Below are 26,096 nucleotides of genomic sequence, written 5' to 3'. Positions count from 1 at the left end.
GCCAAAGAGTTTAGGCATGTGGCCAAACCTGGAAAGAATGTTTTGAGACCTGGCAGTGGCTAAGGGAATTTGCTCTGCCTTGGAACAAAAAGCAAAGTGGGAAAGGCTCTTCAGAAAAATACTCCAAAAATCAGTGCCCCTATGTTTTATTTTACATGCCAGCTCTGATCGGCTATGGTATGGGCTGTTGGGATTGCTAGATTGAGAAGAAATCTGAAGCCATCACTAGATTCAGTTAAAAAAAAAAGAAAAGAAAGGAAGGAAGGAAGAAAAAAAGGAAAGAGAAAGAAAGGAAAGAAAGAAAGAAAGAAAGAGAAAGAAAGAAAGAAAGAGAAAGAAAGAAAGAAAAGAAAGAAAGAAAGAAAGAAAGAAAGAAAGAAAGAAAGAAAGAAAGAAAGAAGAAAGAAAGAAAGAAAGAAAGAAAGAAAGAAAGAAAGAAAGAAAGAGAGTGCTGTGATTGATTAATCATATTTGCCATGGTTATAGGTAGGGAGTAATAGGAAATGATCTGGGAATCAAAAAGGAAGATAAAACGGGGGGTTCCTAAAAGTACTGTTGAATGACTTAAATATGAGAGCTGTGTACGTTAGTGGAAATATGGGCTTTATCCTTAGACAGAGCTGACTGTGAATCCTAATTAGCCGTGTAATCATGGGGTGACTTACAAAACCCTATCTGTAAAACGGGATTGTTCTGCATATTACAAAGCTATTACTACATAAGTATTAACTATTATTATTTTAACACTTACGTAGCAATTCTATGTGCTAGGCATTGTTCTAAGACTTTTACAAATATTCATTCACGGATTATCACCACAACTCCTTAAGGTCATTATTCCATTACACAGGTGAGAAAACTGAGGCTCAGAGAATTAAGAGATCTGCCCAGGGTCACACAACTAACAAGTGGAAGAGCTAATATTTACACGCAGGCAGCCTGGCTCTGAGTTCACATTCTTAATCACCTTGATAGTTACTACAGCCAACCACTTTCCATCACTATGGTTGCTATCACTGTGTCAAGCAAGTGACATAAGCTCTGTGAGTTAACTCTGCAAGACTTGCACCCTGAAGTTCTCAAATGCATAGACACATTTAACAGAGCACTTCATTTTAAGCTATGTGAGCTACAAAGTCATTAACAGGACAAGAGTAAGGGTTCACTGAAGGAAAGAGAAAGGACAAAATCAGGACTCAGGAGTCTGTCCTCTAACAAAATATCTCTTGCCTTTTAACTTTTTGCTATAATGAAAGGTTTACTCAAGATTCACCAAGATACATAGAACAGGTGTCTTACTCCATTTTTTTTTTTGACAGGGTCTTACTCTATCACCTAGGCTGGAGTGTGGTGGCATGATCGTAGCTTACTACAGCCTCAAATTCCTGGGCTCAAGCAGTCCTCTTACCTCAGTCTCCCAAATAGCTGGGACAATAGGCACTCACCGCCACCACGTCCAGCTAATAAAATTTTTTTTTTTGTAGAGACAGAGTCTTGCTGTGTTGCCTAGTCTGGTTTAGAACTCTGGGCCTCAAGAGATCCTCCCACCTTAGCCTCCCAAAGTGCTGTGATTACAGGCATGAGCCACCATGCCTGCCCAAACTGGGTGGCTTCTAAACACCAAAACTTTATTTCTTATAGTTCTGGAAGCTGGGAAGCCCAAGATCAAGGTGCTGGCAGATTCAGTGTTTGGTGAAGGCCTACTTTCTGGTTCATAGATAGCATGTTCTAGCTGTGTCCTCCATGGTGGAAGGGGTGAACTAGCTCTCTTAGGCCAATTTTTTTTTTCTTTTGAGATGGAGTTTCGCTCTTGTTGCCCAGGCTGGAGTGCAATGGTGCAATCTCAGCTCACCACAACCTCCGCCTCCTGGGTTCCAGCGATTCTCTTACCTCAGCCTCCCAAATAGCTGGGATTATAGGCATGCGCCACCACACCCGGCTAATTTTTTGTATTTTCAGTAGAGATGGGGTTTCTCCATGTTGGTCAGGCTGGTCTCAAACTCCCAACCTCAAGTGATCCACCCGCCTCAGCCTTCCAAAGTGCTGGGATTACAGGTGTGAGCCACTGTGCCCGGCCTCTTAGGACTATTTTACAAGGGCACTAATCCCATTGGTGATGGTGCTGCCCTCATGACCTAACCACCTCCCAAAAGGCCCCACTTTCTAGTAGCATCACCTTGGGGGTTAGGGTTTCAACACATGAATTTTGGGGGGACACAAACATTCAGACCATAGCACTAGGGGAGCAGGACAAGAGAGTCTTCAGTTTATAAAGAATTTGTCTTGCTTTCTCCTGTGCTGGCATGAGAAATTCTTTCACAAAAAGCCTTTAGATTAGGGGTCAGCAAACTATGGCCCCGGGGCAAATCCTGCCTGACACTAGTTTTTGTAAATAAAGTTTTGTTAGAACATAGCCATGCTTATTTTTTGTTTCTCTGCTGTTTTAATACTACAACAGCAGAGTGGAACAGTTGCAACAGAAACCATATGGCTTATTATCAGGCCCGTTGCAGAAAAAGTCTGCTGACCTCTGATCTCCACTTTAGGCCAGATTTTCTATATACCAATATAACACACATGATAATCTTATGTCCTTAACTTGAGAAGGAAAAACAAGGTATCCCCTTGGATGAGCTCCAGGGAAGGTGGGAAATAGGATGTCCATAAGAGGAACCAAAATGAAAACAAGCGTGGCCAGAATAGCACATCCCAGAGTGTGCACCTAGAAATGTTAACTTACGTTATGCGATAAGGTGGTTCAGCCATCAACTATTTGGGAATCATTGCGTTAAACAACCTTAAGAGAATTTCTCTACTACAGGACTTGTCAGGACCTTTAAAATGCTATTATGCCTTGCGATCTACAAGAGGGTAATATAGTTCACAGAGTTTCCCATGGGACTATGTTTTTTAGAACATTCTTTGGAAAATGCTGAAATTAAAAAGGATTTAGAATCATTTTCCTCAGGAACTAGAAATGAAAACTATGAGGGCTGTGGCTTAATGAACCTCACTTTTTCTCAGCAAGGAAAGAGGAAGCACAAAGAAGAAATAATGAAAGAACGGGAAATAAAAGAAAGAGAGGTGTTTGAAGGAAGAAAGGAAGAAAGCAAAGTGCTGGAGAGATGACATATTAGGGTATGAGGAGCACTTGGACGACTGAACTGTCAGAGGGAACCATGGTCAAAAGCAGAGGTGTTGCCAAAAACAGGATGCATGATCACTTTTGTCACCACTGCCATCATCAGCACCATCAGAGAAGCTAACCTTTCCTGAGGCCTAACTACTTTGCAGGTCCTGTATTATGTCTTTTATAGACATTAGGTCATTTAATTTCCATTTTGCAGATGAGGAACTAGGGTGCATGCAAATTAAACAATTCACCAGGAGTCGAGCTTAGAAGGTGTGTAAGTGGCAGCACGTAGATTCAGTCCTGTAAGCCTGACCCCAGAGCCTATGTTCTTACCACTGCATTGCACAGCTCTACTTCCAAGTGCATTAAAGGGAGAACTGGAATTCCATTATGTAACATAGAAAGGATATTACACAGAAGTGCCACACCAGAACATTTGGAGGAAAAGGAAAAGACAAAAACCAACCAATATCACTTTGGATATTTGGCTGCACAGGGGCCAAACAACGAGAGGACTGATTTTTTTTTCCAAAGCACATCCAGACATTCAGATATCATCATGTTTTCTTTCTCTCACTCTCTCTCTCTCACATTTTTTTTTTTGTTTGTTTACTCTCATGTTAACTATCCTTCTTATTTCATAAATTATATATCAGGCTTATCCAATGTGTGACACTTGCTCTTAAAGTAAACATAAGATATTTTTTAATGTTTAAAAAGCATTTTCAACCCCAACACCATGACTACTGTATTTACAATAAGCCTCACTTGGGTTTCCACAAAGGCCAGTTCTTTCTGGGGGGATGGAGATCCTCAGAACAGCTTCCTAAGACAGATTCTGAAAACATGAATCACGCTCAGTTAAATCATTTGTGGCTCAGGACATACCTTCATTAAATACTAGCATTCATCCACATCCTAACTGCTGATTTTTATGTTTGAAATCTGATACAAATAGTAAATTATCATATTTGTGGAGAGAAGGAGGAGAAACCCAGGTCTGGAAAAGCAGCCCAGGATGTGAAAAACATTGCACACTGGATATGCTGGAAATGGCCGAAAAGGGTTCCGCTGGAAAGCTACAAATTCGGACTGGGAAGTTTCTGAAGGCAAAGTTTGTGTGGGGCAATCTGACACCTTTGATTTACTTTCTTGGGTCTGTAGCAGAATAAAGAACTGCTGCAGACCGGCCAGGATAAAATGGAACGACTGTACGCTGCTCGTAAATTTCTCTATTTACCTGGTGAATGGTGAGGGTAGGGCTTTGGGATCTTCGGTCCAGAAGAGCTGCAAGGCAGAGCGTTCAAATCGTGGCTGGCCCTGAGCTGCTGCCCTGACGCTGCTTCGGCTGCTTCTAAGATCCCATTGGAAGTCCCAAAGGGCTGGAGAGCCCCAAGGCCAATATTACGTTTCCAAAAGAATATTCGTCCCCGACCCGCACTCCCCTTTGCTTGCGTTGACTTTGGAGCGTCTCGGGTTTCTTCCACCTCTGCGCGAAGCCGCTGGGAACCCAGGAGTTGCGCTGGCAGAGAGGGGCGGCCCCAGAAACCACTTCCAGATGTGCTCGGCTGGCCGGCTCGGATGCGCCAGACTTCCTCTGGCTGCCTGCAAAACATTCAAAAAACAACGCTGTTCTGGAGGAAAAGACACAAAACCAGAGAAGAGCAAATGCTTGCAGGGTGAATTTCTACCACATGTGTTGGGTCGAAGGCAAACTTTGAAAGAACACAAGTGAAAAATAAAGTTCATGCTGATTTTGAGAATCTTCATGGCCACTAGCTTCTCCTGAAATCTCCTAGTCATTGAAATGCTGTTGTCCCCAAATCAAAACCCAGGTAACAACTGTGGTCTTCTTCTACCAAGGCAATAATGACGAAAGTTTCAAGATGGAGTGTTTTTGTGCCTGAACAAAAGAGGAATCAGAGAGGAATGAGGAGGGAGCTGGGAGCTGACCTCAACAGCAATCTGAACTGTTCTGTATCTCTGTGGTGGGTTCTCAAACCCAGGAGATGGTGCCAGCACTTTGTCTGGGATCACAGCATTTATTTCTGCAATGGCTCCTCTTCCTAGTTCCTATAAGGATATAAGGATCTCCCTGCTCACTGTCTCTTTCTAAAGTGGTGCTCTCCAACAGAAGTAAAACGCAAGCCACACTGTAATTTTCCTTTTTTTTTTTTTTTTGAGGAGTCTCGCTGTGTCTCCCAGGCTGGAGTGCAGTGATGAGATCTCGGCTCACTGCAACCTCCACCTCCCTGGTTCAAATGATTCTCCTGCCTCAGCCTCCCAAGTAGCTGGGATTACAGGCACCCGCCACCGTGCGCAGCTAATTTTTGTATTTTTAGTAGAGACGGGGTTTTGCCATGTTAGCCAGGCTGGTCTCAAACTCCTGACCTCAGGTGATCCGCCGCCCCAGCCTCCCAAAGTGCTGGGATTACAGGTGTGAGCCACTGCATCCGGCCAATTTTACTCTTTTTTTTTTTTTTTTTTTTTTTTTAAGAGACAGGGTCCTGCTCTGTTACTCAGGCTGGAGTGCAGTGGCATGATCACAGCTCACTGGAGCCGTGAACTCCAAGATTAAGGCGATCCTCCCATCTCAGCCTCCTGAGTAGCTGGGATTACAGGTGCATACCACTACACCTGGCTATAATTTAAAATTTTCTAGTAGCCACATTAAGAAAAAAGTACAAAGAGGTAAAATTTATCTTAATGATATATTTTACTTTACCCAATATATACAAGATGTTATCATTTCAACATGTAAAACATTATTAAGAAGATGTTTTATGTTCTTTTTGTTTTGTTTTTAAATTTAATTTGTTTTGATACATATTCATGTAATAATTGTACATGTTCATGGGGTACATAGTGCTGTTTCAATATATAATGTATAGTGATCAGAACACTGTAATTAGCATATCTATAATCTCAAATATTGATGTTTATGTTGGAAACATTCCATATCCTCCTCCTAGCTCTTTGAAGCTATATATTATTGTTAACTATGGCCATACTACAGTCATATAGAACACTAGAACCTATTCCTCCTATCTAGCTATAATTTTATATCCTTTAACAAATCTCTCCCTATCTCTCCCTGCCTCCTGCCCTTCCCGGTGTCTTTTTTTTTTTAACTAAGTCTTTGAAATTTGGTGTGTGTTGTACACTTGGAGCACATCTCAATTCAAACACTAAATTTAAACAGAAACACTTCACATATATTTAGATTTTATAAATACCATTTAAAAAGTAGATTCATTTAAGGTAATGGATATCCCAGTTACACTGATTTGATCTTTACAAATTATATGAATGTATTAATATTAAATGAATGCACACTCAAAATATGTATATCTGTTATCAATAAAAAAATTAGAAAAAAACACTGGGAAAAAAGGTAGATTCATGAATCCAGGTTGGTCCAAATGTACTTAAAAGTTTTCCAGTAATTGAATAGAGTGTCACTTTTTCAATTAAAATTAGTTACAGTTAAATAAAATTAAAACTTCAGTTCCTCAGTTGCACTAGTCACATTTAAGTACTCAGTAGTCAATGTGGCTAGTGGCTACTATATTGAGCAGTTCCATTCTAAAGAATTTAGTAGGGGTTTTCTTAGATATGAACTTTGAAGGTGGGAGGATCCTGAATATCTTCCGTGTATATAGAACTTTGAATATAGCCAAAGCATTTTCATATCTTCTATTTCTTTTTAGCCACACAACATTTCTGGTAGGTAAGTTGAACAGATGTTATTTGCCCCAATTTACAGATGAGCAAACTGAGGCTTTGAGCAAATTAAAGCCCAAGTTCCCAAAGCAAGTTAGTGATGAAGCCAGGATTGGAATTCTTATTCAGCACTTCTTAAGTGTTTCCTTCTTGAGGCATATTTCAAATACTAGGATCTGGGGCTGCAATAGTAGGGTTAAGTGGCGTGGCATCCACATTGGTCATTCTTCAGCATCAAATTTGCTGCTTGTGTACAGTTATTGACTGCCCTGTGATCCCTTATATGCCCCTATTCTAAAGCCCTCACACAATCCAGCAAGTGTGTCCTTTCTCCTGGAGAGGCTTGACATGATGCCCCTCCTCTTCTCTCTTTACCCCCAGCATCTTGTACCTTATTTTATGTATTAATTATTATTATTATTTAGAGACATGTCTTTCTATGTTGCCCAGGCTGGACTTGAACTCCTGGGCCTTTCTCCTCAGCCTCCCAAGTAGCTGAGACTGTAGTCATGCACCACCACACTCAGCAAGTTGTACCTTATTTTAAAGCACACTTCCATTCAAACATTTAGCTAAATGTTTTTAGCTAAAACATTGGTCACCTCTGGGAACTCAGAAGGTTCAGGGGCAGCACAATATCCTATGCTCTAAATACTCACTGCACACACATGAGCGAAAATAAGATAACCACTTCTGGCTCAGGGTTTCCCACCGCCCTTCCAGAATTATGTGCTGTCAACTTGCAGCAGGCTAGTCCCTCAGACATGTCCCAGGCATCATGTGGACAGCAGCCTGAACTGATACCTGCCCAGTGCAATTTCCTTCACAGATCATGTCATCTCCTTTGCATCTCTCATTCACCTAGCAGAATGTTGTAGATCTTCTCCCTGACCCCCACTGTCTCTGATTCCAGCTTCTTTCTCCTTTATTCCTGCTGTGCCATGCTCCAAGGATGCAATAGGCTTGTTATGTATGACTTAGATGTCCACACTGTATGCACAGATTTTCCCTGGGGAAGAAATGAGAAAAGAAACAGAGGATATGCATGACACCAGAGTGGGCTTTGGAGACAGACATACCTAGTGTGAGCACAGGTCTTACCTCCAGTTTCCTCATCTGTTAAGTGGGGCCTACTAATAGGACTCTTGTGTGGGTTAAAAGACATCATGCATGTAAGGCACTCAATAAGGACTCAAGAAATGGAAGTTATTATTGCTGTTGTTTTTAAACAAAAATAATATTTAACTGAAATTGAACTATAATATGTAATTGATTTTACCAAATAATATATAATTGAATATTTAATTTTAAATTTAAATATTTAACTGACAAAGACTGAATACATTCAAGATGTACAGTGTTGACTTGATATGCATGTATACTGTGTAATGATTACCACAATCAAATTAATTAACACATCCAACACCACCCATTTTCTACACTAGATTCCCAGAACTTGCTCATCTGATAACTGAAAGTTTATACTGTTTGACTAACATCTCCCCATTTTCCCCATCCCCTCACCCTAGCAACCACCATTCTACCTACTCCCTGCTTCTATGTTTGACTTTCTTAGATTCCAAATATAAGTAAAATTGTACGTATTTGTTTTGCTGTATCTGGCTTATTTCACTTAGCATAATGCCTTCAAGTTTCATCCACATTGTCAAAAATAGCAGGATTTCCTTCAAATGGCTGAATAATACTCTATTGCATATATGTACCACAATATATTTATCCATTCATCCATCAGTGGATACTTAAGTTGATTCTATATCTTGACTATGATAAATAATGCTGCAATGAACATGGGGAGGCAGATATCCAAAGGAAATAAAATCAGTATTTCAAAGAGATATCTGCCTCCCCATTGAAATATTGATTTTATTTCCTTTGGATATCTGGCTCCCCATGTTCATTGCTCTACTTCCTCCCTTCTAATAGAAACACGATTTCATTTGGAGAGCAAAAGGCCTATTTGAAAAGATTCTCCTCCTTGGATGTCCTGCAGCTAGAGTGGCACGTGAGCAGATGTCTGCTGTCTAGTACTTCCTCGAAAGCTAGTGTTTTCCTGGCAAAGAGCTCTTTGGTGTCTTTTGTCCTTTCTCCCTGTTTAAAATCCAACCTTGAAGCTTGCGTGTGAAGTAGCCACCTTGCAGCCATGGGGATAAGAGGCCTGCACTGTGCTGCTGCATATGGCCACACTGGCTGTGCACAGTGACTATAGAGTTGAATCAGTCAGGGTCCTGGCAGGATACAGACAGCTCCCTCCAATAGGGTAATGGTGGAGACTTTTTAAAAAGCACTAATTGAAAAGGTGTAATCACTGTCAGGGAAACATGGTTAAGAGATGATGCAGTACCCTGGGGCTAGCAATAGCAGCGAGTTATTACCACCCCAAACTCTGAAGGGCAACGAGAGAGTGGTTTCCAGGACTTGGAGAGAGGATATGGAGAGGGGTAGCCAGCAAGAGCAGCCCTCCCACTGGGATACAGCCAACCTGTGGTGCTCTGCACAAAAGGGACCAGAGGCTGATTACCCCAGCCTCACAGTCTCCTATTAGTAGTGTCTCCCATTGGCCAAATCCAACTAGAAGTCAGAGGGCAAGGAGCTCAAGTGCTATAATCCATTTAGGTCAGCCTCTCAGGACACTGAACAGGTTGAAGGGCGGAGAGTAGATCTGTAGAAGCAAATGGAAAATATCCTTGCATTATATGAATGGGGTCCCTGGCACTCTGTCATTCTGCAGCCTGGCATATGCTAAAGATGGCAGAGAATCACCACAGCAGCCCTGAACTAACTACTTATGGAAAATCTTGCTATGTGAGGAAAATAAACCCTTAAGTGGTCAACTAAGTTTGGTTAGATTTAGTTACATGCCTGAGTGCAACCCCATGCAATATGCATGCATTTCACATGCATTTTATATTTGTGGTATCATTTGTCAACAAAACATGTATCTCAGTCACTATTATTCCATGTTTATTTCTTACTAGTTGAAGGTCAGATGTTCATCATTTCTTCTTGCTAACTGGGTCTGCCTTGACTGAGTATATAACTTTTAGATAAGGTCCTAGATAAAATCTATTAAAGCTGATAAGGTTGCCTGGGAGGAAAGGAATAAGTCTTCTGTGGTAGTACATGAATTACTACATTGGGTCAGGCTGACAAGTCTCTTTGCCACGTTTGTCTCCCATGGCTGGGCTCCCAGATCACACATATGGGGCAGGAATTACCATAGCAGCCTCAATTCCCTCTCTTTTGCCTGGTGTGGGTCAGTTGCAGGTCATCTTCTTGTTGCCTTGAGCTTCGGTGCTCTTGCGTTCCCCTGCTACTCCCTGAACTGCAGCAATTGCTCCAGCACCTGAGTCTCACACTTGAGTTCCCTCTCTCCTGCATGCTGTAACTGTTTTTCTTCCTTGGCCCAGTTCCCTGTTCTGGCAATTAAGTTAGGTTCTATCTAGCCTGGAGCCCTGCCTTGCTCTTGCCAGCTGCCCTCTCTATGCTTTGGCCATAGCTTCAGCCAAGATCCATGGCTGGAGCCCTGCAATCTGTAAACAGACCTCTCAGACACCATCTGTTTCCCTCACCTCGGCAACAGTCCCTGTCCAGGATCTCTGCTGTTGAGTTCTGCCCACTTGCTGGCACTCCCCAGAATCTCTTCTCAGACCTCTGGCAATAAGCCTTTGGCCCTTGGCCTGAGTCCTCAACTGAGATTAAAGACATTGCAATTTACACTCTTGGCTGAAAACACAGGACTGTCTGCCACCTCCAGCACCAGATTCTCACTCTAGGGTTGACTTTTTGGCCTGCAGCTCAGGAGGAGGAATAGAAAGTGTAGAAATATAATAAAATCATGATAATGATAGAAATAAAATAATCTACTACTTATTAAATGCTAACTACATGTCAGACATTGCATAAGTATAGCACAGTCCTTGCTTGGCATGGCAACAGTACAGATTTCAGTTAGCACCGTTTAGTGATGTAACACAAGTCCTCCAATAATACAGTTCAAATTTCAGTTACCACAGTATATTAACTGTGAGTAATTGCATAAATACAAGCTTTGCTGCCAGGTTTTCAGTCCACAAAATTACTATGCAAATAACAGATGCACACCATGGTCAGTGACCACAGCACATCACTTCATTTGTAGTCTGCTGGTGACTGGTCACTGGACATCTGTTACTTAGTTATGCACAGACAGCAAAGCATGTAGTTGTGTTGCCTCTTTATCTCCAAGTAACATTTTAAAAAATGGACAATAGAATTTGCCAATAAAGATAAAAGTGAAGCAAAGAAACAAAAAGTGATTATTGTGGGAATGAAGTTCAAATCAAAGATCACTGGAGTTACAGCAGAAATTGGTGACCATGGGAATGCTGACATTGCCACTGTTCAACTCCAGATGGGCATCCAGAGAGACTTAATAAAGGTAAACTTATGAACATAAATAAGGAAGGAAGTTGTAAGGAAAAGGATAAAGATATTCCAGAAAGTGACATGGGCAAAAAATTCACATTAAAGGAATGCTCAAAGATATCTCACAACATTGAAAGCACAAAGGAAAACTTGGAAAGGAGGCTGGGCATGGTGGCTCACACCTGTAATCCCAGCACTTTGGGAGGCTGAGGCTTGAGCTCAGGAGTTCAAGACCAGCCTGAGCAACACAGGGAGATCCCATCTCTACAAAAAATAAAAAAGTTAGCCAGGTGTGGTGGTAGGTACCTATGGTCCCAACTACTCAGGAGGCTGAGGTGGGAGGATCGCTTTAGCCTGGGAGGTCAAGGTTGTGGTGAGCTGTGATCATGCCACTGTACTTCAGCTCAGATGACAAAGACCCTGTCTTAAAAAAAAAAAAAAAAAAAAGCAAAACACTTTAATCCTCAACATTTCTGTTTTAAATTATGGCATAATAAAGAAATATTAGGTTTATGTTTTTTTCATTTTTCTATGTATTTATAACCAACAGTAAGAAAGTTTTTAATATTTTGACAAAAAAGTTTTTAAACATCACAAAACAATTTTAATTTTTCCCACTGATAATTGAGATCACTCGGAAGGGTGTTGGCTTGCATATCATGTTTACAGAACAGTGCTATCATGCAAAGTGAAGACTGCCTGTACTTTACATATATTATTTCATTTACCTATTTATTTCTTTCTTTTTTCCCCCCTTGCTAGGTCGCTGCCCCATTTTCAGCACTAGATGGTGCTGAAACCCACATTTGCCTCCATTCTAATAAATAATCAGTGCCCCTCGTCCTTAATGGGGGATATCCCAGTAGTATGGGAAGGCTAGCTAGGGGTTCAGTGTCCATGGGACCTATGGACCCAACCTCCTACAGTGTGGTGCTGCTGACAGCCACTGTGATTTGGTGTCTCCATCTCTTTTTGTCAAGTTACACAGCAGAGTTTCCAGAGCTTGGATGGTAGTCTCACCTCTCCTCTTTGTCTCTGGCTGTTCTCAGGGATATTTCTCCTCTAGGGACTGCTGATGCTTCTAGTGGTTGAGGCAGGGACAAGTCTCCTGCAAGGAAACCCAAGACTGTGGAGAAGCTGGTTGTCTATGCCTTGATCTCACTTTTTACAGTGTACAGACTGTGAGTTGGGGGAAATTTTCATGCACTTGGTGCCTGGCAGATTTTGGGGAGGGGATTACAGATATGGAAGTCTGATTCTCTTACCATCTGCTCAGAGTTTTTTAAACTTCTCTGTGGCCCCAGCAATTGTCTCATCCTCATATTTGAGTTCTCAGATATTGCTGGTGATAATTTCAGTGTTGAATATTAGTTTTGGGTTTTCCATTGGGGGGTGTGAAGCCAACTTGCTTCCTTGCTGCCACTTTGGAACCATATTATCTCATTTAATCCTTTGACTAACCCTAAGAAGCAGATGCTCTTATTATTCCCATTTTATAGACAAAGAATCTGAGGTTCAAAGAGGATAAATAATTTGACCAAGGCCATACGACTAGTTAAGTAGCTACAACCTATTGTGTCTTAAAGCCCATGATCTTAACCCCAAATGAAACAGTCCAGGTAAATGACTCTGGTGGGTGTTTGATATGGAGGAGTGGGCAGAGAGGAGAGGAAGTAGTGAGAGATGAAAGTAACGTCTCTAACATATGCCTAAAAAGTCTAGAGCAGCACTGTTCAATAGAGCTTTCTATAATACAACAGATGCCCCCTTACCCAAGGGGGATACATTCAAAGACCCCCAGAGATGCCTAAAACTACGGATAGCACCAAATCCTATATACCTCTAACTAAGACAGCTACTCAATGATGAATGGGCAGGTGGCACATACAGTGTGGAAACACTGGACCAAGGATGATTCACATCCCAGGCAGGTAAGAGCGGGACAGTGCAAGACTTCATCATGTGACTCAGGATGTTACACAATTTAAAACTTACAAATTGCTTATTTCTGGAATTTTCCATTTAATATTCTCAGACTGCATTGACTGTGGGTAACTGAAACCATGGCTAAAGAGGGATTCCTGTATATGTATAGAATACATAATATTTATATAATCTATAATAGAGAATTAATGTATCCATTCAACCCTGGTATACATGTAGATATACATGGACTTCAGGATCCATCTTTTCTTGATCCTCCAGGACCTTGATCCACCAAATCCTAGCTCTTTCTGAACAGACCTACTTGCCTTATGGGATGTAATTTCCAGTAGAGCTGCTCTACTTCACTAAGTCCTCAGGAAATTAGGCTCCTTCCAGCTCACAGTCCAAGATGGCTGCTCCAGCCCTAGCCATTACATCTACATTCCAGCCAGCAGGAAAGAGTAAGAGAAAGGAAGGTTCCCTCCTCCAGAACACATTCTGGAATTATATACATTACTTTTGCTTACAACCCGTATGTCAATATTTAGCCACAGGCCACAACAAGTTGAGGAAGTTTGGGAAATGAGTTTTTATTTAGAATGGTCATGTGCCCAGCTCAGAGTCCAGATTCTGTTACTGAAAAGAAGAGGAGAGCAGACATTGGGGGTCATCTTGAAGGAGAGTGGGTACAGTAGTCTGGGAAAGTTCTTATTTGTTTGTTTGTTCTTTTGTTTGTTTGTTTGTTTTTTTCCTTCCCAGCCTCAATAATGAGAGGTAGGCAAGGAGAAGGTTGGAAATGATTGCTGGTTGTGCTCTTCCAACCTTTTGTTTGCAACTGGATCCTTCTGGGCCCACAAGTCTCACCATCCAAAATAATAACAATTTACACAGTACCTCTCTCTCCTTGCCAGCCATTGTTCTTTCTTTCCTTACATGGCCAAGTCTCTGTAAAGAGTAGACTACACATGTTATCCGCATTTTCTAACTCATGCTTCAGTTCTCTCTGGCTTCTTTCCCTCACACTCCATTGAAAACATTTTAATTCTAGGCCACTACTAACCTCCTAATTTGCAAATCCAACAGTTGCTTCTTCGTCCTCTTCTTCCCTGACCTCTCTGTGGCTTTTGTCTTTCCTTACCACTTCTGCCTCTATGAAACCCTCTTTGTCTGTGGCTTCTTCGACATCACCCTCACCCAGTTCCCTTTTAACTTCTCTGGCTACCTATTCTCTATTTCCTTCATGAGTGCCTCCTCTTGTCTTTACCCCATCAATGCTGGCTTCTTCAGGGTGCTATTTTCTATCCCTCTTCTCCAAACTCTCCTCCTAGGTTGTTGTTTCCAAACTACAATCTTGAAGTTTCAAAGACTGAAGGTACTTTACTGTGAAATGGGGACGTATTTTAGATGCCTTCCTCAAGGAGAGATTACTCAAAACTACTCTACTAAAACATCCTTCCCATTGGATTATGTACTTTGTCATAGATTGAATTGTATCTCCCACAAAAGATATGCTGAAGCCTTAACCCACTGTACCTATGAATATGACTTTATTTGGATATGGGATATTTGCTGATATGATCAAGTTAAGATGAGATCACAGGATGCGCCCTAATCCAATATAACTAGTGAATTTACAATAAGAGGAGAAGAGGCTGGGCGCAGTGGCTCACGTCTGTAATCCCAGCACTTTAGGAGGCTGACGCAGGAGGATCGCTTGAGCTCAGGAGTTCAAGACCAGCATGGGAAACATGGTAAAACCTCATCTCTAGAAAAAATTTAAAAATTAGCCAGGCATGGTGGTGCACACCTATAATCCCAGCTACTCTGGAAGCTGAGGTGGGAGGATCACTTAAGCCTGGGAGGTGGAGGCTGCAGCAAGCTGAGATTGCACCCATTGCACTCCAGCCTGGGTGACAGAGCCAGACCCTGTCTCAAAAAAAAAAAAAAAAAAAAGAGAGAGAGAGAGACAGACACACAGGGAGAACACCACGTGATGATGTGATGGAGTCAGAGACTGGAGTGATTCATTGACAAGCCAAGGGCTGCCATGGATTGACAGCTGCCACCAGAAGCTAGAAAGAGGCATGGAAGCATTCTCTCCTACAGGTTTTGGAGGGATCACAGCCCTACTGACACTTTGATTTCAGACTTATACATCCTTCAGAACTGTGAAATAAAACATTCCTATTGTTTCACAGCAGCCCTAGGAAACTAGTACACATTTCCTCATCACCCTGCAGCTCCCTATCTAAGCCACCAGTTATAGCTTGCAATCTCTTTTGTCTTAAAAATATTTTGCCTCAATTTTTCTCCTAGTTCAAGGGTTCTCGGGCTTTCAAATATCATAGACTAGTTTTTTCAAATTTGAAGTTCAACATTAGGGTTGGAACTTTTGATTTTTTCCTTTAACCTTGTGCTATAAGGGCATTAGAAAAAAACTACCATCTAGGCACAAAACTCTCAGAACAAAGTACAGTTCTTTAAATTAAACACTTTAGGTTTTATGAAAAACTCACTGCTTTATTCCAACTCTTCCAGTTTTACTTCAGATCCATAAAAACTTTATTATGGCAACATTTAAGAGCCTCCTATGTTATGTATGTGACATAGAAAAATATTAATAGATAAATATTCATAACCTCTTTTCTGTTCGCAGACATCTTATTTCTCCCTCCCTTTCCAAATACTCTTTGGACATATTATGAAACTGGGCTGGCCGGGCGCGGTGGTTCATGCCTGTAATCCCGGCACTTTAGGAGACCAAGGCGGGCAGATCACCTGAGATCGGGGGTTCAAGACTAGCCTGACCAACATGGAGAAACCTCGTCCCTACTAAAAATACAGAATTAGCCAGGCGTGGTGGTGCATGCCTGTAATCCCAGCTACTCGGGAGGCTGAGGCAGGAGAATTGCTTGAACCTGGGAGGTGGAGGTTGCAGTGAGCCAAGATCGCGCCATTACACTCCAGCCTGGGCAACAAGAGCAAAACTCCATCTCAAAAAAAAAAAAAAAAAAAAATGGGTTAATACCCAGTGAGAGGGAGAATTTAAGAAGCAGAAGCTAAAAAGAACAGTGAGAATTCCTTTTGGGGTTTTTTTGTTTGTTTGTTTGTTTGTTTGTTTGTTTAGACAGAGTTTTGCTCTTGTTGCCCAGGCTGGAGTGCAATGGCACCATCTTGGCTCACTGCAACCTCTGCCTGTCAGGTTCAAGCGATTCTCCTACCTCAGCCTCCCAAGTAGCTGGGATTACAGGCATGCACCACCACGCCCGGCTAATTTTTGTATTTTTGGTAGATATGGGGTTTCACCATGTTGGCCAGGCTGGTCTCGAACTCCGGCCCTCAGGTGATCTGCCCTCCTTGGCCTCTTAAAGTGCTGGGATTACAGGTGTGAGCCACCGTGCCTGGCCTGAGAATTCCTTTTTAAAAGGTAGAGATTTATCTCTCAAAAAGAAGCTTAGATAGATGAGAAGGTGGAGAAGCATGCTGAGGTTTAGGGGAGTTGGGTAAATGAAGCATATAAGAGAAATTGAAAATGGTAAAAGAAGAGGAAAAAAGAGTTTTAGGAAATTTACCATACAGTGTCTGTGTTCTCCTTTCAGTACCTCTTGAGAATCTGAGGTAGGGATTTAAATTGCTTTCAATTTTTTCTTCCACTGGACTTGTATCTCTTATTTATCTTTCTTTAATAAAAATAGAGATGGGATCTCACCATCTTGACCAGGCTGGTCTCAAACTCCTGGGATCAGTGGATCCTCCTGTCTCAGCCTCCAAAAGTGCTGGGATTACAGGTGTGAGTCACCATGCCCAGTCCTTTTTCAATTAAAATTTTAAAAAATAATTTGTATTGTTGATATTTAAGATATACAATATGAAGTTATGATATCATATAGACCAGAGGTCCCCAGTCCTCAGCAACCAGTCCTCGGCCTGTTCGGAACCCCCATGACCTCCTGAGCTCCCCCTCCTATCAGATCAGCTGCGCGTTAGATTCTCATAGGAGCTCGAACGCTACTGTGAACTGCCCATAGGAGGGATCTAAATTGTGTACTCCCTATGAGAACCTTATGCCTGATGATCTGAGGTGGAACAGTTTCATGCCGAAACCATAGCCCCCATCACCCTGCCAAGTCCATACCACCCACTCCCCTGCGAAGTCCGTGGAAAAATTGTCTTCCATGAAACCGGTCCCTAGTGCCATAAAGGCTGGGGACAGCTGATACAGACAGTCACAAGGTTACTATAGTGAAGCATATTAACATATCCATCATCTCATATAGTTACCACCAACCCTTTTTGTGTTTCTGTGGCAAGAGCAGCTAAAATCTACTCATTTGGCATGAATCCCATATGCAGAGCAATTTTATTCCTAATGGACTTGTATGATTATGTGTAGGACCAAATCACAGGGCAGTTAGGCCTTATTAAGCGTTGCATTGGCTGGGTGCGGTGGCTCATGCCTGTAGTTCCAGCACTTTGGGAGGCCGAGGCAGGAGGATCGCTGGAGCCCAGGAGCTCGAGCTTGCAGTGAGCTCTGATCGCACCACTGCATTCCGGCAACAGAGCCAGAACCCTATCTAAAATAAATAAATAAAAATAAAGAGTTGCGTATGACTGCTATCAGAGGCAGTATGGTATAATGGTTGGATATGACTGCTATCAGAGGCAGTATGGTATAATGGTTGGATATGACTTCTATCAGAGGCAGTATGGTATATGATTTAAGGGCTTGGGGGTTCTGGAATCAGAAGCCCTGTGTTTGAATTCTGGCCCCAGTCTTTTTTTCAACACCTCTCCTTTGTGTCCATCAGAAAATTACTTTACTGCACTGTGCCTCATTTCCCCACCCATGAAAGGGAGATAACCTGGAGATAATCCAGGAGCCACCTCACTGGATTGTTGGATGGTTTACATGAGTTAATACACATGAGGCACTTAGGGCATGCCAGGCTGTGGACAGCCCTCACTTGTTAGCTAGCAATGAAACAGAAACCTACAAACCATCTCTCCTCTGCTTAAGCCAAACAAACCAAAAACACCTCTTGTGGCTCACGGTTCCCAAGCTTCCTGTCATGGCTCCCCACAAAGCTGCCTTCGGTTCGCCTGGCAGGCTTTGGTAGCGACCTTCCCTGCCCAGGTCCCAGCCACGCACGGGAGCAGCGGCCGTGGCGGGGGCTCGCGACGCAGGCTCCCACCCGCACCCTCCCTTGCGAGGTCCCCGCCCTGCGCTCCCAGCTCTTCGCACCTCTACCTGAGCTTCTCTCACGTTGCTTGTGAGACTGCCTCGCCCACATATCCTAGATGCTCAATTAAAGTGGACGTAAAGGAAGATGCTGTGCCTTCTCCCCAAAATACCGAACGGGAGGCTCTGGGTGGGGATGGGAGACGTGGTCAGTGGGAAGCGTCCTTCCATCCTTAGGTGCGTTGCCCCGAGTGGCCGCTGGCCACGTCGCCTGGGATGGGGGCGGGGCGCCCCTGTCAGGACCCCCCTTCCCCAACGTCTCTCCACTGCCCGCGGGCCTCCAGCCTGGCCCCCGGCGCCCGCGGCCACGTGACCCCAGCACAGCTGGAGGCGGGTCCCCGCCCTCCCCAGGGAGCAGCGGGTTGAGGCGGGAGCGGTGCATTGTGGGCAGAGGGGCGGGGGTTGGGAAGATGGCGGCTCCCAGCCTCCTCAACTGGAGGCGAGTTTCTTCCTTCACGGGGCCGGTCCCCCGCGCCCGGCACGGACACCGAGCGGTGGCCATCCGGGAGCTGATGATCATCTTTGGAGGGGGAAATGAGGGCATCGCGGATGAGCTGCACGTCTACAACACGGGTAGGCGCGGCGGCGGCTCGTCGGCCCCGCCTGCTGGAGCCGCGGAGGGGGAGGGGAGGCGAGGCGGCGGCCGCGGCCCTGACAGCTGTCACCGCCCGGTCACTGCTTCCTTGGGCGGGCGGCGGGGAGCGCTGCTCAGCCGGGCGGCCCGGGTCCCGCAGCTCTGTCCCGGACGGCAGCTCTGGATCTCCGGGGCCCGCGCGGCGCAACGGACCACGAGCGGGGCGCACCGGCCTTCAGGCGGGGGGTCCCGGACGCCCCCACCCCAGCCCGACAGGCGGACGCAGGCGACAGAAGACCGTGTCCAACCGCCTGGACCACTCCCCGAAATCTCGCCCCTGTCAAAAAACAAAACCCACTCCAAATCAAAGTTCCTTAGGGCCTTTTCCGTCTTTGCCTGCCTGCCTTCCTTAGGAGGAAGACCATCTAGGGGTGAGGAGGGAAAACGAGAGGCCTTCTGGCACTCTCGCCTCAAATACAACCCGGTGTTTGGCAGGTAACGGTCAAGAGCCCCTCCGTGGGCCGCGCTCTAAACCGGCGGGGACGTGGTGAGGCGGCCTTGTGTTCTGCATACTCGGTGTGGGCGCCCTTCTGGACTGGCCCTCGGAAAGAGGACTGTCATAACTTGAGCACCACTGCAGATCACACGAGCCCCTGGGCAGGGAGCCCCTATCTTTGAGGACCTCTGTGGAATAGAAAGGAGACTGGAATTTAATTTTTTTTCCCCCTTGTAAATGCTCAGGCTGTCACAAGAAATCTTTTTGGTGTAAAGACAGTGGTGGAATTTTGGGTCTACTTCATGACCGATAACTTTTCTTTGACCAAACAACTTAATCACAGGAATAATTTGAAGGTTAACAAAATAGTGGAGTCTGAGAAATTTTATTTTTTTCACCCTCTTCTCCTCCCAGCGCTCCAGCATATGAAGGTAAAAAGTTACTGACAGTTTGGTCTTAGTGTAAAATCCCTGGCTTTGGAACAAATTAGACCTGATTTGAATCTTGCTCTGCCAGTTGCCCAGGATCAGCGCTAAAGTTACTAAACCTTTTTAAGCCTCACAATTTTCAGTTGTAAAATGGAGATTTTTATACTCACCCAGCAGGGCGTTTTGTAAGAATTAAATGATACAGATCAGGGTTTTTCAACAGCAGCACTCTCGACCTTTTGGGCCAGGTAATTCTTTGTCGAGGTCGGGGGAAGCTGCCCTGTATTGCCCTGTACATTGTAAGATGTTTGACAGCATCCCTGCCTCTACCTACTAGATGCCAGTAACAGCCCCCTCCAGTTGTGACAACTAAAAATGTCACCAGACATTACCAAATGTCTTCTGGGGGGCAGAATCATCCCCAGTTGAGACCCACTGATATTGATGATATATATAAAGTACTTGCTGATAGTATATGATAACCGTTGTTTGTTATAATCAGTTTTAATTTTATTTTGGCAACTAGCTACGAATCAGTGGTTTCTGCCAGCTGTTAGAGGAGATATCCCTCCAGGCTGTGCTGCCCATGGATTTGTCTGTGATGGTACCAGAATATTAGTATTTGGGGGAATGGTTGAATATGGAAGATATAGCAATGAGTTATATGAGTTACAAGTAAGTGTATTTAATATTGTTTCATTCTGAGGCTTTAATAATGATATTGTTCATAATTTTTAAAAAGATTGCAACATTACTAACACTGTTTAACACATTTTAATATTATTCAAGTAATGTAAACTTCACATTTTATGCTTTATAGAAAATGTTTCCACTTCACTTAAAAGCCAAAGTTTCCTGGCAAGTCTTTTTCCCATACTCAGTGCAACATTTATAACATCAAGATATCTGTTACGTAGCATCATTTGTACATGTTATATATTTAGGTTTTTGTATCTTAGTGCAGTAGAAACTTTAGCCTGCAACAGGAGCATCTGGAGAACCTGTGAAAACACAGATTGCTGGGTCCTACCCAGAGAGTTTCTGAGTCAGTAGAAGGCCATGAGCATTTGCATTTCTACCAAGTTCCCAGCTGCTGATGCTCCTGGTTTCTAGAGTATACTTTTTTTTGTTTGTTTTGAGACGGAGTCTTGCTCTGGCACCCAGGCTGGACTGCAGCCGTGCGATCTCAGCTCACTGCAACCTCCATCTCCTGGGTTCAAGCAATTCTCCTGCCTCAGCCTCTTGAGTAGCTGTGACTACAGGCACGCGCCACCACGCCCAGCTAATTTTTGTATTTTTAGTAGAGACGGGTTTTCACCATGTTGGCCAGGCTGGTCTTGAACTCCTGACCTCGGGTGATCTACCCGCCTTGGCCTCCCAAAGTGCTGGGATTACTGACGTGAGCCACCGTGCTGTGCCGCAAGTTCTTAAGTATTAAGTACTGCAGGACTCACAGAGGGATAGTTGGCATTGGTGTCAACTGACAGATTCACAACTTTGAATAAAACTTTCCACATTTGGAAAATCGCCGTGCCCGGCCCCTAGGCTATACTTTGAAAACCACTGCTTTAGTGTTTTAGAAATCGTTAGCCTCATACTAATATTTACTACACCCCTCACCTTGACAATACATACAAAAGAGGAGTAACAGTTTCCCATAACCTTTCTAAATTGGAGTCTTATTAAACCAGACTCATAGCCCTTGTTGACTTTTCTTCCTGATCTGTGCCATATCCCTAGGGCGGTGATCATGCGGGTATCTGCTAATTGGCAGATGTGAGTGGTTATACCTATTTACAAGCAACTCATTGCAAAAATAATTTCAGCTAAAGAAAACATCCATGGCCAGAGAATAAGTTTTGGAATTTGATGTGTTAAATGAGCTTTATGTTTACCTTTAAAAGGTTAAAATATTTACCATTCATGGATTACCTTATTTCAGAAAGTAAGAATATATAAATTACATTTAATCTTGAAGCTATGTATAATACTTTATTTTTCATTTGGAAAATACTTTAGAACTGTTAGTGTTTATTATTATATGCTAGTTTGCCATGGAAATCTGTGAATATGGAAGAGTAACTTGAATGTCTACTGGAACATATATTTTAACTCCAGAAGTTAGCTGGTTATTTGTCATTTGTCCCAAAAGTAGTTTTTTAGTACCTTCTGATGGGATTTGGATTAAAATGTATTGATATGATGTTGCACTACGGACAATATAGGAGTGCTTTCTTGATTTTGTCTGACTGTATTTTTGCCCTTTTTTTTTTAGGCAAGTCGTTGGTTATGGAAAAAAGTGAAACCCCATCCCCCTCCTTCTGGTTTACCTCCTTGTCCTCGGCTTGGACATAGCTTCTCTTTATATGGTAACAAATGCTATTTGTTTGGTGGCCTGGCAAACGAAAGCGAAGATTCAAACAATAATGTTCCCAGGTATGCTGACCCTTTCAGACCAAATGCTTATTTTGTGATTTAGAGTAGGAACATTTTATTTTTTCCGTCTTTAATTTTTAAAAGGGATGATGCTTAGCTTTTTGCATTTCAACCTAACAGTGGACAGATTTGTGTGTGTTTGTGTTTTCCTTAGTCCCTGGAGCATATTTGTTTTCAAAACTGTGTCTTTTCTTCAGAAAGCATTGGAGCTAAAAAAAAAAACTGTGTCTTTCTAATGAGAAATCATCTTATTAAATTAATATTAATGTAACTGCTTGTATCAATATATTTGTATATATTGAGCCATAATGCATTTTAGCTACCTCATAAGTGATAATGAAAAGTAACAGATGGTTATTTTAAAATTAGATTTCTCTGGGAATTTGGCAATAAAACTCTGACTTTAAAATGAAAGCTATCATTTCCATGTTTTATACAGGAAGCTGTTAGAGTAGTTCACACTAGCATATACTTTTACAATCAATTCTTTCCTCCTTTTTCCCAAACAGAATTAATTCACTACCTCTTTTCTTTTCACATCGTGTTTTGTTTGTTTGTTTGTGTGTTGAGTTCCAATAAGCCTTTATGAAATAGCTCGTAGGCAGGTTTGGTCCACAGGGTGTAGTTTGCTGGCACAGATTGTAAGTAATGGGGCTATCTACATTGTTGACCCCTATTATAGCTAATGCTGGTTTTGTCTGCCAAGAATTCCTCTTTCCTTTGGGGAATTATACTTTTCCATATAGTTTTTTTTTAATAAATTTTATTTGTGTAAATTTAAGGTATATAACATGATGGTATAAGATAGATATTTTGTATATATGTTAAAATGGTTACTATAGTGGTAATATATCCATCATTTCATGTAGTTACCCATTTTTTTCTGCCTGGGGCATGAGCAGCTGTAGTCACCACCGGGCGTTGTGGCTCATGCCTATAATCCCAGCACTTTGGGAAGCCGAGGTGGGTGGATCGCTTGAGCCCAGCAGTTCGAGATCAGCCTGGGCAACATGGCAAAACCCCATCTCTACCAAAAATACAAAAAATTAGCTGGGCATGCTGGCACGAGCCTGTGGTCACAGCTGAGGCTGAGGTGGGAGGATTTCTTGAGGCTGGGAGGTGGAGGTTGCAGTGAGCCGAGATCATGCCGTTGCACTCCAGCCTGGATGACAGAGTTAGACCCTATCTCAAAAACAAACAAACAAAAAATCCTGAATACAATGCATTATTATTAACTGTAGTCCTCAAGTTGTACATTAGATCTGTCAATTTGTTTATCCTAGGTATTTGCTACTTTGTATCTTTTGACCTACATTTCCCCATTTCCTTCCCTTCCTGTCACCCTGACCCTGGTAACTACTGTTTTATTCTCTATTTCTGTATGTTTTACCTTTTTTGTTAAAAAAAAAAAAAAAAGATTTCACATATGAGATCATGCAATATTGTTCTTTGTGTCTGTCTTATTTCACTTAGCATAATGTCCTGCTGCTCCATCCATGCTGTGGCAAATGGTAGTATATTTTTTTCTTTCTTTTTTTATTTTTTATTTTTATTTTACTTTAAGTTCTGGGGTGCATGTGCAGAATGTGCAGATTTGTTACATAGGTATACATGTGCCATGGTGGTTTGCTGCACCTATCAACCCATCATCTAGGTTTTAAGCCCCCCATGCATTAGGTATTTGTCCTAATGCTCTCCCTCCCCTTGCCCTGCAACCCCCGATATGCCCTGGTGTGTGATGTTCCCTTCCTTTTGTCCATGTTTTCTCATTGTTCAGCTCCCTCTTATGAGTGAGAACATGCAGTGTTTGGCTTTCTGTTTCTGTGTTAGTTTAGTTTGCTGAGAATGATGGTTTCCAGCTTCATCCATGTCCCTGCAAAGGACATGAACTCTTTTTTTTGAGACAGAGTCCCGCTCTGTCTCCCAGGCTGGAGTGCAGTAGCGCTATCTCGGCTCACTGCAAGCTCCGCCTCCCGGGTTCACGCCATTCTCCTGCCTCAGCCACCCGAGTAGCTGGGAATACAGGCGCCCACCACCACGCCCTGCTAATTTTTTGTATTTTTAATAGAGACTAACATGGGGTTTCACCGCGTTAGCCAGGATGGTCTTGATCTCCTGACTTCGTGATCTGCCTGCCTCGGCCCCCCAAAGTGCTGAGATTACAGGCTTGAGCCACTGCACCCGGCCGAACTCATTGTTCTTTATGGCTGCAATATTTTTTTCTTTTTAAGCCCGAATAATATTCACATAGTGTTTTGATCACATTATCATTCTAGCACTCAAGCTTTGGAGATTTAGAGTCCAAAGGGCTGTTTTCTGATTCAGGGCTTATCATGTGTGTCCTTTAGAGCAAATAATCTAAGCCTGTTTCCTTCACTGTGAAATGGGAGTGATTAAATACCTGTTTTACAGTGTCATTGTGATAGTGAAATAAGATCATTGGTATAATTTTCAAAGCACTTTCAGGTTGCCATAGCATATAATACGGTAGAGTTATCAACCATTATAATGTCTTTTTACCTGCATTAGATTGATGGTAGGATCTTAACTTTTTTTCCAAACTTTTTTAAAATATAGAAGTACTAAAATATCATGGAAAATTTGGAAACTACAGAAAAGGAAAAAATTTATCCCACTACAGTAATCCAGATACTTTTACTTTTTTTTTTTTTTTTTTTTTGAGACAGAGTCTTGCTCTGTCGCCCAGGCCGGAGTACAATGGCATGATCTCAGCTCACTGCAAGCTCTGCCTCTCAGGTTCACGCCATTCTCCTGCCTCAGCCTCCTGAGTAGCTGGGACTACAAGGCGTCTGCCAACACACCTGGCTAATTTTTTTGTGTTTTTTAGTAGAGATGGAGTTTCACCGTGTTAGCCAAGATGGTCTTGATCTCCTGACTTCATAATCCACCTGCCTCAGCCTACCAAAGTGCTGGGATTACAGGCGTGAGCCACCATGCCCGGCTAATACTTTTAACACATGTCTTTTTAAAAAATTTTTCCATTAAACAGGTTTTTAAAATAACACTGGTAAAAGGTCAAGAAATCAGAAAGTGTACAGTGTTCTTTCAACAGCACTATTCCCCAACATAGGCAAATACACACAATTCAATTTGATGTACATCTTTTGGAACCTTTTTCATGTAACACTTTTCATGTGCCCTTTTTCATGTATTAGCTTTTGTTAGGTTATTGTTTGTAATGGGGCAGGCTTCTCAAGGGTATTCTACTTCAGAGGGCCAGTAAGTGCATACAATTACATACAATGCTTTTTAAAGCCTGTGTTCAAAGCACACATTCATTTCTGGTCACATTCCATTGGTCAAACCAGCCATATGGCCAAGGCCAGAGTCAGTGGTCTAAGGATATATACTGTGCCTACTGGGAAAGAAGAGTTGGGAACACATTAATACGATCCTCCACACAGACCTATCTATTTTCTTTTCTTTTCTTTTTTTTTGAGAAAGGGTCTCACTCTGTTACCCAGGCTGGAGTGCAATGGCACAATGTCAGCTCACTGGAGCCTCCACCTCCCAGGCACAAGTGATCCTCCCACCTCAACCTGTTTAACTTCTTAAGAAATTCTACCAAATTGTTTTCCAAACTGACTACACTATTTTACATTCCCACCAGCAATATATAAGGGTTTTACTTTCTTCACCTTGGCTAATACGCATTATTGTCTGTCTTTTTTATTGTCGCCATCCTAGTGGGAGTA

At 42.7% G+C, this 26,096-nt stretch overlaps 2 protein-coding genes across 15 annotated transcripts in view; one reads left to right on the top strand and one right to left on the bottom strand.

The window, feature by feature from the left end:
* Positions 1–18,733, bottom strand: part of GLT8D2 (glycosyltransferase 8 domain containing 2) — a 73,765-nt gene extending 55,032 nt beyond the window's left edge. For 3 of the 12 annotated variants that reach the window (XM_032168851.2, XM_058424715.1, XM_058424723.1), the window contains exons 1-3: positions 18,456–18,733; positions 7,718–7,865; positions 4,374–4,738 (exon numbers count right to left, since the gene is read on the bottom strand). The gene's annotated coding sequence lies outside the window, so the exon portion shown is untranslated. Of the gene's footprint in view, positions 1–4,373; positions 4,739–7,717; positions 7,866–10,446; positions 10,466–12,301; positions 12,373–14,267; positions 14,326–18,023 lie in introns of those variants that run through there. The other 9 variants (XM_058424718.1, XM_058424717.1, XM_032168852.2 and 6 more) reach the window with 9 other exon arrangements.
* An 88-nt stretch (positions 18,734–18,821) lies between these two features.
* The window catches only part of HCFC2 (host cell factor C2), a 39,018-nt gene continuing 31,743 nt past the window's right edge, over positions 18,822–26,096 (top strand). For 2 of the 3 annotated variants that reach the window (XM_032168847.2, XM_058425631.1), the window contains exons 1-3: positions 18,822–19,019; positions 20,471–20,619; positions 22,220–22,380. In XM_032168847.2, coding sequence (XP_032024738.1) covers positions 18,857–19,019; positions 20,471–20,619; positions 22,220–22,380 — 473 coding nt within the window. In that variant the 5' untranslated portion in view covers positions 18,822–18,856. Of the gene's footprint in view, positions 19,020–19,218; positions 19,516–20,470; positions 20,620–22,219; positions 22,381–26,096 lie in introns of those variants that run through there. The other variant, XM_058425630.1, reaches the window with a different exon arrangement.

The sequence above is a fragment of the Hylobates moloch genome, unplaced genomic scaffold, assembly GCF_009828535.3.
Source record: "Hylobates moloch isolate HMO894 unplaced genomic scaffold, HMol_V3 SCAFFOLD_12, whole genome shotgun sequence".
NCBI lineage: Eukaryota > Metazoa > Chordata > Mammalia > Primates > Hylobatidae > Hylobates > Hylobates moloch.
Note: the sequence above shows the minus strand (reverse complement) of the source record. Positions and strands in the feature narration are given on the sequence as shown.